The sequence below is a fragment of the Monodelphis domestica genome, chromosome 5, assembly GCF_027887165.1.
Source record: "Monodelphis domestica isolate mMonDom1 chromosome 5, mMonDom1.pri, whole genome shotgun sequence".
NCBI classification, from domain to species: domain Eukaryota; kingdom Metazoa; phylum Chordata; class Mammalia; order Didelphimorphia; family Didelphidae; genus Monodelphis; species Monodelphis domestica.
This window is the reverse complement of record NC_077231.1, coordinates 283,259,858-283,279,202: the sequence shown is the minus strand read 5'-3', so window position 1 is coordinate 283,279,202 and position 19,345 is coordinate 283,259,858. Positions and strand designations below refer to the sequence as shown.

The window sequence follows — 19,345 nt, the reverse complement described above, 5'->3', positions numbered from 1 at the left end:
ATAATCATGTGATTTCTATTAGTTTGGCTGCTGATAGGGTCAATTATGTGGATGGTTTTCCTATTTTAAACCAGCCTTGTATTCCTGGTATAAATCTCTTCTGGTAATAGTGAATAATCCTTATGATAACTTGTTGTAGCCTTCTAGCTAGTATTTTATTTAAGCTTTTTGCATCTATGTTCATTAAGGATAGGAACAGAGAGACTTATCCAGGATCATACAGCTAGTAAATGTCTAGAGCAGGTTCCAAACTGAAGTCTTACTGACAGAAAGTCCTGCACACTCTCCACCAGACCATCTAGCTGCCCCAAACCATCAGTTAGAGATTTGAAATGGTGATTATCTTCAGATTCAACCATATTTATTTATCATACTCGGGCAGCAAAGTCTCCCAGCAGTGTAACTATGTCTACATTGGGGCATAGCTGAGAAAGGCAGGGCTCCCAAATGCATAATAGGAGCTTTCAAGATGACACTCTAGGGGCAGTTAGGTGGCTCCATGGATTAGAGCCAGGTCAGGAGATGGGAAAGTTCCAGGTTCCAGTCTGGTCTCAGACACTGCCTAGCTGTGTGACCTTGGGTAAATCACTTAATCCCTATTGCCTGGCTTTACTACTCTTACCTTGGAACCAGTACACAGATGGAATCAATTCTAAGATGGAAGGTAAGGGTTTTAAAAAAAACCACTCAGCCCCAGCTCTTCCTTAGAGTCCATAAGGAAAGGTTTTCTCCTCCTTTACTCAGAAGTACCATTAACAGAAGGGCAGCTAGGTAGATCAGTGGATAGATTGCTAGTACTGGAGTCAGAAGGACCTAAGTTCAAATTAAGCCTCAGACACTAGCTGTATGACTCTGGGCAAAGTCACCTCACCCTGTTTGCCTCAGTTTCCTCATCTGGAAAATGAGCTGAAGAAGAAAATGTCAAACCCTTCCAGTATCTCTGCCAAGAAAACCCCAATTGATCAACCCTGTCTCCACTGCTCCATCAGTAGCCATCTCTCTTGCTTTGTGTTATTTCTCCATGTTGTTCTGTTTTAGCCTTTTACAGATTTTCCCAGGGTGATCTGTTTGCTTTTCTTGTGGGGCTGATCACTGAAAGTTCCTATCAAAGCCTGATTATCTTATGCTCAAAAAGGAGGTAGCAGGGAAGGCCTCCTGAGGCTGAATCTCTCAGACATTCTCCAGCAAGTGGGGCTTCTCAGCCTGCTCTTCTTGGGAGTATCTGAACTACCTTCTAAAGTCAATACACAATCCCTACAAATCAAGTGGCTGTAGAGACACGGGGCCAGTGGTAATATGGTTGAATTCTATCAGGAAGCCAAAGCACCTTCTCCTTATATTATATTTTTATTTCTACATCTGGGGCTAGTGTTGAAAAAATATTAAGTTGGCAATCTTTCCTTAGCATTCCAAGATTCAAAGTTAGCAGTGACCATAGCTTAGAAAAAGGCATTTATCCCTCCATTCCTAAAACCCTGAGTTTTTGAAGTGACTTTCTAAAAGAGACTGGGTCTTATGTGCATTAAATCCTTCATGAATCAAAAGTACTTTTTTTTCCAGTAAAGGAAGAATCTGAAAATACTGAACTTTTTAAAGAGCTAGGAAAGGCCCTCAGTAGCTAAGGAAAATGGTTTTAGTCAATCAGTCAATACACATTTATTAAATGCCTATTACCCATAACACGCAGTGCCAGGCAATGGGGAAAACAAAGACAAAAATGGATAGTCCTTGATTTTAGGGAGCCGATTTTAGGGTGTGCAGAACAGATACAAAACATACAGAAAATAAGTACAAGGTAATGAGGGCTCAGAAAAGGTGGAGGGTGAGCTGAGTTTTGAAAGAAGGGATTCTAAAAGGCAGAGGTGAGGAGAGTGTGCATTCCTGGTTCGGGGGATGGCCTGTGCAAAGACACTGGGAATGAGTGTGGAATGGCAGATAGGCCCTGGGGACAGTACTAAGTGGTAGTCAGAAGATCTGGGCTCGAATCCTGCCTCAGATACTTTCTGGCCATGTGTCCAAGGGCTCAAGTCACTTGACCTCCCTTAGCCTCAGTCTAAGATGAGCAGGTGGAATCGTGACCATTAAGGTCTCTGCCCAACTCTAAATTGATGGGTCTATCACAAAGATGGAAAAGCAGATTGGGACCGGGACCAGTTGGTGAAGGGCTTTAAAAGCCAACTGGAGGAGTTTATATCTTATCCTAAGGGGGTCATGAAAGCTTGTGGGGGGAATGAAAAAGGAGTGGAGGATGATGCCTGGATGGCCAGAAGGATGGTGGTATCTTGGCAGAAATGAAGAAATGGAGGGAAGAGATAAAGTCTCTTCCGAGTTTCCTTCGGGACATCCAGCAGGAAATATCCCAAAGGCAGGTTTGTGACACTGGACTCGAGTCCTTCGCAGAGGGACCTGGGAAAAGCCAGACGAGTGAAAGTGCCACAAGAAAAGGCAACAAATACACTGGGCGCAGGATGCTTTGCTCTGAATCTCACATGACTGGTGGGCATGAAAGCACCTCACTAACCGGGATGCACCACACACACAACTGCTAACCAGGGCAATAACAAATGACTATGGTCCCACTTGTTTTACTCATCCCACGCTCTTATTTAATGGTGAGCCGTGCTATCTGGGGCTTCGGCAGGCAGGGTTCAGTTACCGAGATGTGATGTCTGGCTCTGTTCTCTAGCCAAAGACAGGGATTATGCACCGGTCATCCCACTTAAATGGGGTCCTGGGATCAGTCATGGAAGGATCGAGTGCTCGGGGGATTAGCGAAGCTCACACAAACCCTTGTGGAAGCTCACTCTACTTGTCCTCCCACAGGGGCCCGGCTCCCGCGTGCCAGAGTCCGCTCCGGCTGTGAAGCCAGATGCTGCTGGGGAGGCACCCAGCACAGGATCTTACTGTTAAGTTCCACTTGGAGGACAGAAAGTGACTGCACGCGAGGTCATGAACGTGTTCTGTCCTTTGGAGGTTCCTGCTAATACTATGAACGTCTCCAGTACCTGCCCAGAGCTCCGAGGTTAGGTGGGGGGCCAATGGTGAAGCCATTACACAGACGGCGGCTAAGGCATCCTCAAATTCTCGACTGTGTAGAACGACTCTTTGAGAAGCTTGCTAAGGAAGAGAAGGAAAACAAGGTCATAAAACCCCAAGAAGCTATTGGTCACTAAGGATTCACTACACAGTGACCAAGGGATGAGGGACCCATTCGGCCTCGCAGTCCTTTCTTTCTGGTGCTTTCCATCTTTTCCCATGCCACGTGCACTCGGATGTGCCTTGTGGGCCTGGCTCTGAGCCTCCACCATAGAGAAAGCCTCTTGGGCATCCTCAGACTTTGACATCCAGACCTGCTGCCGGAAGTAAAAGAAGAAACAAGGAGACCCTTCTGCTTCCCTTGGTGTTCTCTGCTCACTTCAGAAGTGATCAGGTGGCACATCCAGGGTGGGGGCGGCTAGGGAGAAAGCTAGATGGGTGACGCCGATACGGTCCAAGGGAGGAGCAGTGCTCATGCGAGCATCACACCCCGCTCAGTCATTCTCATGACCCACTTAGAACGCCTCGGAGATCTCCCTCGGGATTCTAATAATTAGGATCCTTTGGCGAAACTTAAAAGCTGTGCACATTATTTCCTGCACAAAAAGGGAAAGGAAAACTATGTTGACAAGTCTATTTCATTTTGTAAGTTGCACAGGGAGCTTGGACAGAGGCTGTGGAGAGAAACAACCATTTTACTGAGAACTGTAAAGGCAGAATTCAGCTCACTGCTAACAGGCTGATTTCAGAGACAACTTCTCTGGTCCAGTTAAAGTCTAAAAATACATAGTGTTAGTGAGGACAGCCAATACTGTGTGTGCTCTGTCACCTTATACAAGTCACATGATTCCCCACCCTCCCCCCCAAAAAAACTTGGTTCAATGTCCTTATTTATAAAATGAAAAAACTGAATTGGCCACTTAAGGATTTTTCCAACTTTAAAAAATGTGCAGTTCTATGATTAAGTTGAGATTATACATGTAGCACATTTTTAAAGCTAAAAATCCTATTATTTTTATAAATGTGCTTCTTAGTGATTCAACATTACAGTTAATTCTAATTCTATGTAGGTATTTAAAAAAAACAAACCAAAACAACCCTTCCTTTTGTCTTAGAACCAACACTAAGGATCTGTTCCAAGGCAGAAGAGTGGTAAGGGGTAAGCAATGGGGTTTAAGTGACTTGCCCAGGGTCACACAGCTAGGAAGTGTATGAGGCCAGATTTGAGGCCAGGACCCCCAGACTCTCTAGCCATTGAGTCATCCAGCTGCCCCTGCATTTTTTCATAATTTTTCCTTTCTTTTCAAACTAGAAGCAGACAGTTTGATTTGTTACTTATGTATATTTAACAAAGCTACTAAAGGGCAGACTTCACTTATTGTTTTATTTCAGAATTTCCTAGCTGTTTGGTGTATTTCAGGCCTGAATGAAAATGGCTTCCCCAGAGCCTCCTAACCGAAACTTCATTCAGCCTCTGCCTGAGGGCCTCTGGAGCAGTCCTGGCAGCAGGGACTCATTAGAGAGGCAGGGGCACATTAACATGCCTCAAAAGCACTCCAAAATCTTAGGGACACATTAAAAAACAACGATAAAACTGACTGTATGTTAGGGCACCTGGGTAGCCCAGTGGATAGAGTACCAAACCTGGAATTGGGAGGTCCTGGGTTCAAATCTGGCACAGATACTTCTTAGCTGGGTGACTGGGAAAGTGACTTAACCCCAATTGCCTCACCCGTATCCTTCTATTTAAGGCAGAAGATAAGGATTAAACAAACAAACAAAAGTGATTGCATGTCACACATTCCTAAGAGCTCACTAACACCACAGGGAAGGTCAGAACTCCAGCACCATTTTCCTCTCTAAGCACAGGTAAGCCAAAGCGCAGTGCTTTCAAGTTCGTTCTCAAACTTGAGACATGGCAGAGCACAGAGGCCACAAGGCAATTCACACAGGCAGCTGGCTGGTTGGGGGATGCTCACTGCAGCTGCTAGGAGGGAGTCAGAACAGTCAGAAGACTTACCGAGAGTGCATTACTGAGTCCCATCAGGTGAGAAACCACAGAATTCAATAAGAAATCTTCTGTGAAATGGGTAGTTACCTAGAGGTGAAAATGAAGGTATTCACTATCACTAAAATGACTTTTTATTTCATTACAGAATTCTGTATTTCAAGTCTTGGGAGATTCGAGCCTTTATCACCCTGTATTCTCCCCCCACTGACATGTATTTCAAACCTTTTATGGAATTCTTGATTATTTAAAAATGTTATATTAGGATAAATGGGATCTTTGATGATATAAATCAATAACTTGATTATCTAACCAACAACCAGTCATTTCCTGATCCTGTCCTGCCCTCTCCAACAACTTCAAACATGCCTGATCTGATTTCTTGAATATCTATCTCCGTGTTTGGAAGCCACTGCCTTCCTTGGGAAGATAAGGGTTTTATGAAGAGGGAGTTCACTTTTGGCCTGGAGATGGGAAAGGGAAGGCTAGATTAGAAGGAGAACTAGTAAGTAAGCCAATTTGGCTAGCAGGTGGTCTGTATGAAGGGGAGATAATGTCAAGTAAGTGTGTAAGAGCACCCCAAAACAGCTAATCTAAGAGACTAGCTAGTAAGCAAGAACTCTGTGAACCATAATTTGGGTGGCCTGAAGCTGTTGCTGAAAAAAATACAATTAACAACAAAGATGTGGTCACTCAGATATCCCTTGACAGAAATCCTTCAATGGATGTTCTTAAACCACATGGTTTAAATTATTTGCAATCACGTTAAGATAATATTCTTTATCTAGGAAACCTGGAATCAAAACAAGAGGAATATTAAAATTGATGAAATATTGGTTGTTGTTTTTCTGTCCACTCTCACCTTTAGCAGGACCTTTTTTTTTTAATTTTATAGTATTTTATTTGATCATTTCCATGCATTTTTCATTAAAGACAAAGATCATTTTCTTTTCCTCCCTCCCACCCCCCGTGGCCGACGCATGATTCCACTGGTATCATATGTGTTCTTGACTTGAACCCATTGCCATGTTGTTAGTATTTAGCAGGACCTTTTGAAAAATTCAAGGTTGTGAAATTCACTAAAACATCAAAGTCCACTGTATTAAGAAATTAAAAATCTTGGAGCACAGAAAATAAATATTTAATGATGAAATAATTGCTGAAGCATCACTCAGGTTATTAAATTATTGTAACCTTCCACTGAACATTAAAGAGAGAGTTGAAGAAGGATCATTGCATAAAGAGCCTTCCTGAATACAGAACCATTTTAGGATAGGAAGGAGAAATATTTCCACGTTGATACAATTGTATATTTGGGTCCATATATGTGAAAAAAATGGTTTAACTTAAAAGCTTGGATCAGCATATCTACAAACCAACTTTCATCTTTTTCCACTTAAATTTGATGACAGAAGAATTTTGGGTATGGGCTACATGCCCAGCAAGGAAACATCTATAGAATTTTCAAGTTCTTTCTTCCAAGAATTTGTGACATTTTTTCTTTTCGTTCTTAAAAGCAGCTAAATGTCATAATACTTAAAAAAAAAAAAACAAAAAACCAAACCATCTGGTTAAGATGGCTAGAAGACTTCTTTATTGAATTTACTGCTATATTCTTTTTTATTTAGGAAATTATATTATCTCTATGGCCAAAATGTAATAGCTACACTTTTAAGTTACTTATCTGGAGAAATGAGCTGTTACAGGACTCACAGAAGTCATGGCCCAGTGGAAAGACCTCCTAATTTTAGAGTTGGAAGAGCAGGGTCAAAGTTCTCTCCCTTCCCAGAGTCTTAATTTCCTTATCTGAAGATAGAGGGGATTGGATTAGATGGCCATGAAGGTCCCTTCCAGCACTAACAGCCCAGGTCTGATCAGAGATCTAGAGAGAAGAGATCTCAGAAGCCATCTAGACCACACTTCATATTTTGTCTGAGGAAAATGAAGCCCCTGCAGCATGTTCAGAGGCTTGCCTGATTTACCCAGGGACTGTCAGAGATGGGATTCTGTGACTATGTAACAATTCATGAGTTCACAATATTTCAATACTTCAAGGATTTCTGGTTTCACTGGGGTCAGTTCTCTTCCTTCCAAGAGCATGGCTCTTCTGGATTTTAATAATTATTCTTGTGAGTTCCTGAGTCTCCACATCTCCATAATCCATCACTCAGCTGCTCACCTGGTGATATGCCTCTGAGTGAAACCAGGTTGGTTCTTGGGTCAAAAAAATGCAGTCTCTTACTAGGCGGCTACCTGAAGCCTTCCAGGGTTGGGAGGATCTACCCAAGCACATTGAACTCAATGGATCTACTCTAGGTTCTGAGGACAGAGGAAGACCTGTGATTGTACAGAATGCCTAGAAGAATAAAGGGTTCTTGCTCTACCAGAGGGCATCAGTCATTCTCCAATTTAGAGAACTGCCTGGGGGCATGGAACAGAAAAGCAATGCCTCAGCTAGTCTGTGTCAGAAGTAGGACTTCAGTGGCAGTCGTAACATCATCAGAATGTAACTGGCAAAAGTCTATTTAGATTAATTGCCTGTTTGTCTTTAACAGTCAAATATATTTGTACAAGTTTTTATAATTAAGGAGAAGGTTCTAAGACCTTCTGGAGTGTTTTACTTCTCAAAGGCAACTTTAATATTATTTTCTCCATAGAAAATTCCCTCCTGATGATATGTGTGTTGGGGGGATTGACTGGAGTGGGGAAGAGAAAGGGGGGAAGTTAAAAAAGGTGTTATAAAAGAGCTCTCAACATGGTTGAGGTTGCCAAAATAATTAAAGATCATTAAGTAATAGCAGAAGGTAGGATCAAGGCTATTTTGAAGTGAGACCACTGAAGGAAAGCTATTTTTGGTTAAGAAGGCTACAGACATCAAAAATTAGTTAAACACCAAGGCTGTGACCTGTGCCCATCAGGGCTTCCGAAAGTTTGCTAACCTGGGAGATGATGGAGTTCTTGTATTCCCCAAGCTTCCTGGCTTCTTCTTGCTCCTTGTGACTCAGTACATGAGGGGTGGGCACCTGCCCAGAAGCCCTGGCCTCAATGAATTTGGTTGTCACAGACCAGAGGCGCTGCTGCCATCTCAGCACCCCTGGGAGAGCATCGGCTGAGGTCAGCACCAGGAAAAGGGAAAGAACAAGAGAGATTTAGTTAAAAATGAACAGAAAAAGGCGTGTGTAGGAATGAGTTTTCTCTTTGTACAGGGTTCACGTCCATTTGATATCATGTTCTTGCCCATCCTGTGGGGCAGGGTGTGGAAGAATAGCTGTCCCTATTTTATAAAGCAGAGACATGAGGATCAGAGAGGTCAGATTAGAGGCTAATTAGTACCACTTGGTCTAGTGGTTCTTTCACTTGCTTACAATGCACCATGGAGAAGGGGGATAGAAATAAATTACAATGAGGTTCATTTTCATCCAACATTCAAAGTGCATCCTATATGCCAAATCCCCCAAATTCTGTTCTTTTCCTTACTTACAAAGCTGTTGAATCATAGATCATTACAACTGGAAGAGACATCAGAGATCACCTAAATGACACCCTTCATTTTTATGAAGAAAATGAGGCCTGGAAAAATTTAGTGACTTATGTAGGGTCTTCCATCTTGCCATTCCCATTCCCTAGGCAAGTCTATCTCTATACTCAGACCATACAGTTGGTAATGACAAAACTAGGCTATTATATAGTCTCTTCAGGAACCAAACAATCCTAGGAGAATTATTCTTGTCAAGTCATTTGTAATCTAAAGAACCTGAAGGATGGTATATTTCTTCTGAGGGTGAAATGTGTGAAGATTGGATTTAGTTATCTCCTGATTGCAACAATGAAGGTACTTGAATCTTCCTTTATTGGGAAGATTGAATTGTAATCCACAATCATTTTTAGATTTTAATCTCCAAAAGGTGGTAACTCAGTATTTGAAGTAGATCTACCCATTTTAACTAACTACAAAAGGTGAACTAACCAAAAAAGGTGTTAACTAACCATAAAAGGTATAACTAACCATAAAAAAGGTATAAACACCCATTTCATGCATTGAGTGGGAGGTCTTTGACCCACGTGTGAAAGAGTGGGCAGTCCTGGAGAGGAGCATCTGCTGTGATTGGTAGACGTGAAATTTAGGGGAGGTGACATAAGAGAAAAAGGTCCTTAAATAGAGGAAACAAAGACTGAAGAACACAGTCAGTCACCCTGGCTTGGAGTAAAGGATCAGTCATTCGGAGCTGGAGGGAAGATGGAAGACAGACACTTGAGGAGGGACTGGAAGACGGGCACTCGGACTTGGCTGTGGAACTGGATCCCTGGAGGAGCTCGTGTAGGATATTTCAGACTGCTTTTCTTTTAGATGGTCACCATGGTGAGTGAAAGGCTGACTTAGTTTCCTTGCCTTTCTGGAGGTGTGAGGTCTTGAGATTCTTTTCCCTGATTAGGACCTTAGAATTTCTACCTGGCTCAGAGGAAGCCAGAGTTTTCTCCCTCTCTCCCCTTTTCTCACTTCCTTATATCTTAGACTCTATTGTAAATAAACTACCATAAATTCCATTCTACTCTATTAATTCATATTAGGATTTAGAAATTAAATCCCTGGCGACCACCAATTAAATATTAAGTCCAACTATAAAAAATTTAACAAATGGAAGCTGGTCTGGGAAAGTTTCCCTTCTAGTAAACCTCCTCTGCTAGGTCCTTTAGGTTGAAGTTGACTCAAGTTTGGGCCAGACTTCTCAGACTCATTCTGGAAGGGAAAAGACTCTGGCCTGGAGCAGCCCTGAGGCAAATGTTGAAGGAAATCGATATCTTGAGGGCTAGGTATGGGGCAAAAAGATCTTTGCCTCCCTGAATGCTGGACTTTCATCATTCTTGTTACTCTCCAAGACTATCTCTGACCTCACAAAACAAGTACAACATTTCAAGGCAAGATGACGTACTTTTAACATCCCACAGGAGATCTTTTTCTGGAGGGGCTGCAAAGAGGATGTACAACCGCACAGTGTCGATTCCATACTGCTTTACCACTTCCTCAGGATCTATTCCATTGTACTTGGATTTACTCATTTTTTCCCACGTCACCTCTAACTTTTCTTTGGTTTTTGCATGAACAGGTTCCGAACCTAAAGAGGAGAAAGAAAATATCATCTGGAAGACTGAACTCAGTCAAACCAATACAAAAAAGTGATTGTTGGATATATATGTCAGACTGAGAGTATCCATTTCAACAGTCCTCTTTACAGGCATTCGTTCCAAATCGCACAGTGCCCATACAATCTGGTAAAGTTGTGTAAAATGTTTTGGTCTTCTTTTTGTAGTAGAAAAGAATCTGCATTTTTTTCTTTTTCTTTTATGGGGTGTTTACAGTTTATATATTAATGTTTATATATATAAATATACAAGTGTACCTTATATACATTTGTGAGTTACTAAAGTTTTAAAGATAGCTCTACATTTCTAGCCTTTATATGTCATCTGCTGGCTTTTATGGGTTTTTTTGGGTAAACTAACTTTTTACTTATTTTAATTTTAAAAGAAACTATATGGTATTAAAAGATAAAATATGTTGATATGCAATACTATACATATATTTTAGGTATTCATGTATATTTTATACTACTATATATAAAATATAATATTATATATTATATTAATATAGATACACACTGTATATTTTAATCTTTTTATGTATTGTCTGCTGGTCTTCACATGTTATCTGAGGCTTCCACAAAATTCCCCTCAAATTCCTATTTAATTTTTTAAGTTATATTTTCCTTTTTTAATCAGAAATAAAAGTCTTAAAACTTCTTATGCTGAACCATGATATACTGAAACCATAATGGGGAAAGTTGAAAAGTGGAAGAGATATCTATTTAGATAATAGATATCTTGAAGTTTTTCTCAGTGTTATACTATGAAAAAGGGTTCTTTTTCAAATAAAATTCTACTCCTAATCTACTACCTTTTTCTTATAGGAATCAGAGTCACAGGGTCTGAGACTGAAAAGAGCTCAGGTCATGAATGAAGAAACTCCAAAGCACACACAACCTGTGCCTATGTGGCAGAGCTGGGGGCAATGACAAGATGGAGAAGCAGAGAATGCCAGATTGGGAGGGACCTCCATCCAGTCCAATCTCCTCATTTATAGAGAAGGAAAATGGTGCTCAGAGAGGAAGTGATTTGTCTCAAATAAAAGAAGTACAATTATTTCAATATAAAAGGGTGGCAAAGTCACTCTTTAATCAGCATTTTCCTTTGTGTTCACTGTAAAAGCTAATTTCATGATCATGTAAATGACTGGGGGGAAAAGAGCAGGAAAGAATATATAAATATTGGTTTTTGTTTTGGTTTTAGGGCAAGAATTCAATCCCAAATTCTATCAATAAATATTCCTTGAGGCACAGAGAATGGTAAGGAGTGAAGGGGAAAAACAATGGATGGGAGAGGGAGAAAGGATTCAGTTGCTTGGTTAAGGCCCTGGGAACTGAAAGGGTGTTTATGCTATGGTTTATTTGAGCCCTGCTAATGCCTTAAAAAAAAGTGCTACTTTAAGATTCTCCAGGGCTTTCAGGGAAGTAAAGCCCTATTAGGGAACCTCATTTTCCTCTGAGGGAGACTCTTTGGTGGTAGGTAATGATGATGCCTTTCTGTTCAGTTTTGTCATGGTCTGTACAAAATGAGGCCCCCTTTGGGCTGTCAAACATTGTTTGATGGGGATGCTTCTGGGCAGTCCAATTGTGCTGGCCAGAGGTAGCTCAATAAAACAATAAAATCTTGCTAAATCAATTCGGGTGCTATATTATGACAAACACATAATTTCCTCTGAGAATAAGGATTGTCTCCTTTGTCCTTGTAGCCATCATTCCTAGCACAGTGGCTGGCACAATAGGTGCTTACTAAATGACTACTCATTCGGATTATAGTTTTAGAATTGGAAATGCCTATAGGGGTTGAAACTAAGCCCCACATGGAAAGATGAAGATATGGTTTAGGGAGGTTAAGTGAGCTCTGCTGGGTCACACAATGTCAGGCTGAAGAATGGCAAGGTCAGCACAGCTTGATCCTAGGTTGTCACAAATTCATGACTTGCACCTCTTCTTCTCAGGCTTTCTGGCTGCACCTGTACCAAATGTTCCATATTGCTTCTTACCAGTGAGATCAATTTCCTCTCTCTTCAGATACTGGCCAGATGGTAGACGGAATGTCTGCCCTTTGATAAGGCCTTGAACCAGCAGCTTATGAAAAGGCTCTCTGAGGAAAGATAAAAGGAAAAGGAAACTGGTGGGTTGGAAGCAAACATTTAAAAAACAGCAAAATAGACATGAACTTTATGAAACAAAGACAAGTACACACTGATGATGCCTTCAGGCAAACAATTGTCACTAAAAGGCCTATCATGATCACAAGCATAATGAAAGGACTCACATAATGTAGAGAGGCAAAAAAAACAGAGCCAAAGAGTTAGGATTTATGGAGTGCCATCTCTGAAAAGCAGTATGGTGCAGAGGAGATTGGAATGGACTCAAATCTTACCTCTGCTTTGTACAGTTTGTATGACCTTGAGCAAGGTACTTTCCCATTGGAACCTTAGTTTCCCCATTTGTAAAATAAAGGGGCAAGCCTCTCAGGCATCTTTCAAATATATTCCTGTCCAGTCAGGGATGAGATATTCTACAGGACCCAAGAAAAGGTCTCAAGCAGCTTACAACTTTACTAGCCATTTAAAACCAAAGAACAAAGTATACACACTTCCTCTTACCTCTATTGTTAACAGTTATCACATACCTATTTTAATTCTAATTTGAATTTAAGGATATATTCTTTCACTTGATGAGTCCAATCAATTTAGCTTTGAAATGGTTCTGAATGTACTGTCCTAAGTTATTTTGTGGAGAAGAGACATTCCCTGAGAATATGTATTTTTAAAATCTTTTTTAAAAAAGGTAGCAAAGAGTCACCAGGTTTGGGTGAGATGGAACTCTACATCTTAAAAATTACCAGCTGCTTTTATAGAGCAGCACCCACAGTTCTGACATTCATCTGGATGACAGTACCTTTCAATATGCAAACATAGTTACTTTACTTGACTTAGGCCACTAACTGGGATGGTTTTTACTGAGACGCTAAAGCAATTAACCTCAAAGAGGCCCAACTTGCAGGAACCCAACTCTGAGGATGGAAATCAAAGGAATTTCATTGCCAATTTAATGGGCATCTCATTTTGCTTTACAATGCCACTTCATTTAGACAGGTTATGATTCTGAACAAGGAGTGAGCCTGAATGACCTGCCAGTTGCCACTGTTCTTTTAATACTAGTGATGTGAAAAGAGACAATTAAAAATGAAACTTTTTACTGGAATATTGGGGAGGGGGAGAAAGATGTAAGAGAGGGAGTGGGTCATTTGGACAAAAGTAATTTATCTCTTAGCATTTTATATGTTGGCATTAATAGGCTGGCTCCTCTCCAACATCCCTAACAAGTGATCTTCCAGGCTCTATATGAAGGTCTCCTTCTTTCCCTCACCTTTTTTCTTTTCTTCTTGGAGATGAGGTGGTGGGGGGATTTGGAGCTGGGAGAAAAGAATTATAGTAGTGAGAGGATGCTAATGCAATACACCACTCATTTGAGTAATTCCTTGTGCTTGGTGCCAGACCCTCCAGGTTTTGCCTCCCTCTCACCAGCCTGGTGACAGATTAATAAAAGAGGAAGGTTCTCTTTGCAGATGAATGACTACTCTGTTAGTACCCCCCTCACCTCCCAAGTAAAAAGTTCAGCAAGAGTACCCATGCAAAATAAACAAGTCTTCCCTGAAGGAAGGTCCTCCCCTTCCTGTCTCTCATGATGCCAAAGGTTCTTGATGCCAGAGGTTAAAGTGTACCACTCTAAACCAGATAAGAGTATGAAGACTGCATTCCGGAGGCACATGGATCTCAACTATGATTGGTTTTCAGATTCTAGAAGCTGGACTTATTTTGGGTTTCTGAATCATCAAAGCCAGAAAATAATTTGAGCTGGGTTTAGATGAAAGTCCTACATAAATCTCATAAATCAATTTATTTCATAATTCTTACAAATCAATTCATTCAACAAATATTTGTTAGCACCTACTATGCACCTGACACTGAAGATACAAAGACAAAAATCTGTAGTCCCTGACCTCAAAGAGCTTATGTTATACCTAAGGGAAAGAGCAGTTACATAGAAAATTAAGTATAAAGTAATTTTTGGAGGGGAGGGCATCAGCAGTTGGGGAGATCAGAATAGGTTCCCTTCAAGAGAGGATGTGTGAGCTGTGCTTTTAAGGAAGCCTGGGAGACTAGGAAGTGAAGGCAAAGGAGAAAGTACTTGCAGGGGTGGGGATAGATGGCCTGAGCAAAGCCTCAGGCAAGAAGGACAGAACATCATTTTGACTGGAATGTATTGTGAATGAAGGAGAACAATGGGCAACAAATCTAGAGATGTAAGCTAGAGAGTCAACCAACAAGTATTCACTGCCTTGCAATCACTGCTAAGTGCTGCAGGTTCCAAAGAAAGTGCAAAAATCATTCAGTTCCTCAACAAGCTTCCATTCCGATGAGGGAGACAATATCTACATGAATAGGTTACTCTAAGATATGTGCAGAGACATCTTGGGAAGGGCTGTAAGACCCGCCAAATCATTAACGATAAGAGAAATACAAATGATAATCATCCTGAGGTTCTACTTCATATCTTTCAAATTGGCAAAGATGGCAAGAGAAGAAAACAGTTGCTCTTTGAGGGGTTGGGTAGAACAGGCATGCTAATGTACAGTTGGTAGAGGCATGATCTGGTTCAATCATTTTGGAAAACCATTTGGGACTATTTCTCAAGTCACTGGATTTCTATTTGACCCACTTATGTATCTATTACGTCTAAGCCAGAAGGAAATCAAGGATAGAGAGAGAGACCTCAGAGGTAGAAGAAAATTCATGGCAGCATTTTTTGTGGTAGCAAAGAACTGGAAACAAAAATGGTGCCCATTAATTAGGGACTGGCTGAAAATTATTGTGGTCTATGAATATAATAGAATATTTTTTTCACCTGAGGAAATGATAAATATGAAAGATTCAGAAAAGCATGAGAAGACCTGTATGCACTGATAATGAGTGAAATAAGTAGAATAATTTATGTGATGACAACAACATAAAGGAAGACAATTTTGAGATCTCAGAATTCTGATCAAAGCATCAAATAATAGTGATTTTAAGGGATGGTTGATGAAACATAACTCCTGCCTCTTGACAGAGAGAGGATGAACTAGATATAGAATGAGATTGGCATTCTCAGATGTGTCCAATGTGTTGATTTATTTTCCTAGATTATACAATTTTGTTATAAAACCCTCTGAAGACAAGAGAAGACAACCAGGGATAATGAAAGTGTTTGCCATAATTCCAATTCTAATGGGGGTTGGTAGGATAGTGGGTAGTATGGATGAGAGAATGGGAAAAAGCCTGCAGCACAGCTGAAGGAACAAGGTCTGCAGAGCTGTCAATCAAGGAAAGCATTCTGTAATGGAATGGTGACCAGGAAAGAGGGCTGAAGCAAGGAACAGTAAAACAGAGAGCAGGTCTCTTGCTTTTGGGATAAGAAGGAGTAAGGACTAAAAAGATCCTGCTCTCACTGATTTCTCCCTTCAAGACTCAAGTGATTAAAATCCTCAAACTTGTTAGCCATCTTCCCAATTCAAAGACTCTATTCCACTATTCTTCAATTTAGGAGTATTGTAGGATTAGGGAAACCCAAACCCTCTCTCCCATCAACTTCCTTACCTTTCCCTTCTCCTAAATAAAACCCCTTGTTTAAACTTATCAAAGAGAGAGTTATCTGTCTGATATATCGAGATACTCACTCAGAGCTGATTTCCAGTAATACCAACTGAACAACCAACTGACAGGGGAAGGGAGGAGGGAGGAAGGAAAAGGAGGGGGGAAGGAGAGAGAGGAGGTTGGCTGATCTGATCTTTCCATCAACAAAACCCTCAAGTTAATTCCCTAATACAGTAGTGATCGACACACTCTGAAATGGTATTAATAAAACAGTTTTTAAAAGCCCAGAAAACAAAACAAAATGCAGAAAAGGACAAAAAACAAAGAAAGCAGGTATGTAACTACTCAGCTACACATATATACACAGAATCTTCACAGGGTCTATCAGAGTGCCTGGCATGCAAAAAGGTGTTTAATTTTATACATACAAATGTACATATATACATTATGTATGTATATATGATATACATATATATATATACACATACACAACATATTCTCTCTTTTTCAATAAATTACCCAATATACCTGAAGCTCAAGGTTTCTTATATAAGCCTTCCTTATGCTTCTTTGCATACTGAAATATCTGTTTGCTGATGATTGTTAAATTCACCATTTAAAGGGTGAGTTGAAAAATTAAATAAAACAGAGTTTAGATACAGGGGGAAATAAAAACAGAGGAGCTTCTTAAGCAGGGAATGATGTGGTTAGACTGTACTTTCGGAAACAATTGGTAAGCTGTATTGGATGGATCAGAGAAGGGAAAGACTGGGTGCAGGGAGCCAAAGCTTGAAGTTACTGTAATAGTCCAGACAAGAGGTGATAAAGGAAGGACCAAACTGTGTGAATAGAGACAAGGAGGCAGATAAGAGACATATTACGGAGGTAGAAACATGATTTGATTGAATGAGGTAAATAAGGGAGAAGAGTTGAGAGTGACTTCTGAGGTTTGAAAGTACTTAAATTATAGCTGGGTTGGCATATTTGTAATTCAGAGAACACTATCTGAAACTAATAAAAAGGATATTAAAATTCACATCATGTTATTTAAGATAATAAGGACAATAGTATTAATACTGCTTATGTACACCAATAGCTGATCTGCTCATTTACAAAACTCATGGTGCATTCCCATCTAAGATACTTTAAAAGAGCTTGACCTTAAAAACAACCCCCATCCCCAGGTATGGACTATAGAAAAGGGACAATGTGTGTGACTAAATAGCTCATCTTTGAATCTCAGGCTTTTAGAGATGGAAGAGTCCGTTTATCTCAACCTTTTCATTTGGCAGGTTCTAAGAGATCCGGACTTATTTCATATTTAAGGTGAATTTGTTTATGTTCCTTTTTAACATGAACATGCAAAATTTTGTAGCCCAACAAAAAGATGCTTACATGGGTTGCTTCTGGTGAATGTATTATCCATTTTTTCTAAATGGGTCCCTTGAGGTTGCTGGCTTCTTGGTTTTGAAATGGTAGCACAGTCAATGTACTATGTGATAACACCCATCCCAACCAATGTTTAGGAGTTCTGTCAAAAGGCCCTGAAGAGGCTTCATAGATTCTGAAAGATTTTAATAAAACCTCATTTTCTCTTTACAGATAGCTAACCTCCTGTTCTGATCAGAGGTAATTGATTGTGAAAAAGTCCTCAAGATGAGCAGACCATGGATTGTAACAATCACTACAACTGAGGGTCAACTTCCTTCTTCAAAAAGGAAAACCACCCAATGTTGTGCATTTCAATTTGGCAAATTTCATACCTGAAGGCACCAGATTTTTCTTGTAAACTGAAGAATTAAATGCAAAAAGTGACAAGGATTCATCTTGGCAGGAATTTTTGTTTCTATTAAAGAAATGGAAATCTAAGTCGAGGGCCTTCACTCCTATCTACCTACAGGAATAGGAACAGGAATTGACCCTTTGCAATAACGACTGAAGGGAAGGCAGAGGATACTGGCCAAAGGGTAGCCTCCTGCCAAGTCAATCACACTGGGAACCACTACCCTATTCCTTGCCAACTATTTTTACTGGGAGACAAGTTTCCACTGGCTAACTCTGGGATCTTAGAACATAAAGCACATAGTTAAAATTCTTTACCGACATAGATTTTTGGTTCTGGTGTTACAAGATGAGAATCATTTGCCTTTTTTTTTCAAAGTATCATAACCATAAACCAACAGGAGACATCCAGGGATACTGAAAGTGTTTCTCATAATTCCAGTTATTTTTCATCTCCTAGGAGCAAGGAGTGACAGATGAGCAAGTCTAAGTGAGCCTCATAGTTCAGTAATTTTTGTAGGGGTGGGGTGGAGGGTAAAAGTTGGTAGAAAATTCAAACAGGCAAAACTCATTAGAAGCTGGAAAAATTTGTTTTTGCTCTGAGCTCACTGACCAAATGCAAATGTAAACTTTTCTGCTCCCAGCTAAGCCCACTTCTATTCAATGATATTGCTAGGTATGCAGGACAAAAAACATCTGCCACTGCACATGTATTTGCAGTTGAAAATGGAGATTATGAAACTTTAAAGACAAAGTAATATAAAGTACTGAAATATGTTTAGGCCTGTGCTTCTCTATACCTGAGTGGGTTCCTAATTTGATTTCTGGTCCAAGTGGTTTCTCTTAAATACGTTTACTGAATATCGTGTCAGAACTGAGGTTATTTATTTTTCCTACTAAAAAGAAACCAGGCAAATTAAGTTTTCCTCAGAGAAAAGGTTCTATCAAAAATGCCCATGGTAACATGGGTCTAATGATAAACATTATAGAAATGGGTTAACCATCCTACCAAGTGGTCCCTATTTAATAGGATTCTAGAGAACTAGAAGGAACGTGAGAGGTCATCTAGGTCTAATCCCCTCATTTTGCAGATGGGGAAACTGAAATCCAGGGAGGCCAAGACCATCCAAAGTCACATTGGTAGCAAAAGGCAGAGTGGATTTGAAAAAATAATGTTTTCTGACTCCAAGGTCAGTGATATTTTCAATTGACCATGTATCACCTGAAAAATCTTTGGTTATGCTTTTAAAATGTTTAAAATCTTTTGTTGATCAGTATATAAGTTCTCTTTGAGAGGAGCTTCTGGGACTCTATGAGAAGTAAAGTTTATATAAAGAGACAGCATAGTGTACTAGAAACAATGCTAGATTGTTATCAGAAAACTGGTTTGAATCCCAATTTTGCTCCTTAATACTGTATTTGTGTGACCTTGGGCAAAACCCTTAACATCTCTGGGCCTTAGTTTTCTCTGTAGAATAAGGAGGCCACAATCAGTGAATTCCAGTGTCTCTTCTAGCTCTAAAATCTTTTGTTATTTAGTTGTTCAGTAATGCCCGACTCTTTGAGACTCCATGGACCATAACACTCAAGGCTCGTTTATCTCCCACTGTCTTCCACAGTCTGTCCAAGCTTATGTTTGTTATTTCCATGACATTATATATATGTACATATATAACATCCTCTGTCACCCTTTTCTCCTTTTGTCTTCAATCTTTCCTAATATTAGTGTCTTTTCT

At 40.1% G+C, this 19,345-nt stretch overlaps 1 protein-coding gene and 1 long non-coding RNA gene across 4 annotated transcripts in view; one reads left to right on the top strand and one right to left on the bottom strand.

The window, feature by feature from the left end:
• LARS2 (leucyl-tRNA synthetase 2, mitochondrial) overlaps nucleotides 1-19,345 on the bottom strand; it is a 207,372-nt gene that overhangs the window by 17,062 nt on the left and 170,965 nt on the right. For all 3 annotated transcript variants that reach the window (XM_001379440.3, XM_016426424.2, XM_056800229.1), the window contains 5 exons: nucleotides 12,186-12,286; nucleotides 9,976-10,158; nucleotides 7,984-8,153; nucleotides 5,057-5,134; nucleotides 3,006-3,117 (listed from right to left, as the gene is read on the bottom strand). In XM_001379440.3, the coding sequence (XP_001379477.1) occupies nucleotides 3,006-3,117; nucleotides 5,057-5,134; nucleotides 7,984-8,153; nucleotides 9,976-10,158; nucleotides 12,186-12,286 (644 nt within the window). The remainder of the gene's footprint in view (nucleotides 1-3,005; nucleotides 3,118-5,056; nucleotides 5,135-7,983; nucleotides 8,154-9,975; nucleotides 10,159-12,185; nucleotides 12,287-19,345) is intronic.
• Nucleotides 9,218-11,831, top strand: LOC103093261 (uncharacterized). Its single transcript, XR_473554.3, has 3 exons — nucleotides 9,218-9,404; nucleotides 10,150-10,315; nucleotides 11,011-11,831. It is a non-coding gene; the product is annotated as an uncharacterized LOC103093261 (long non-coding RNA).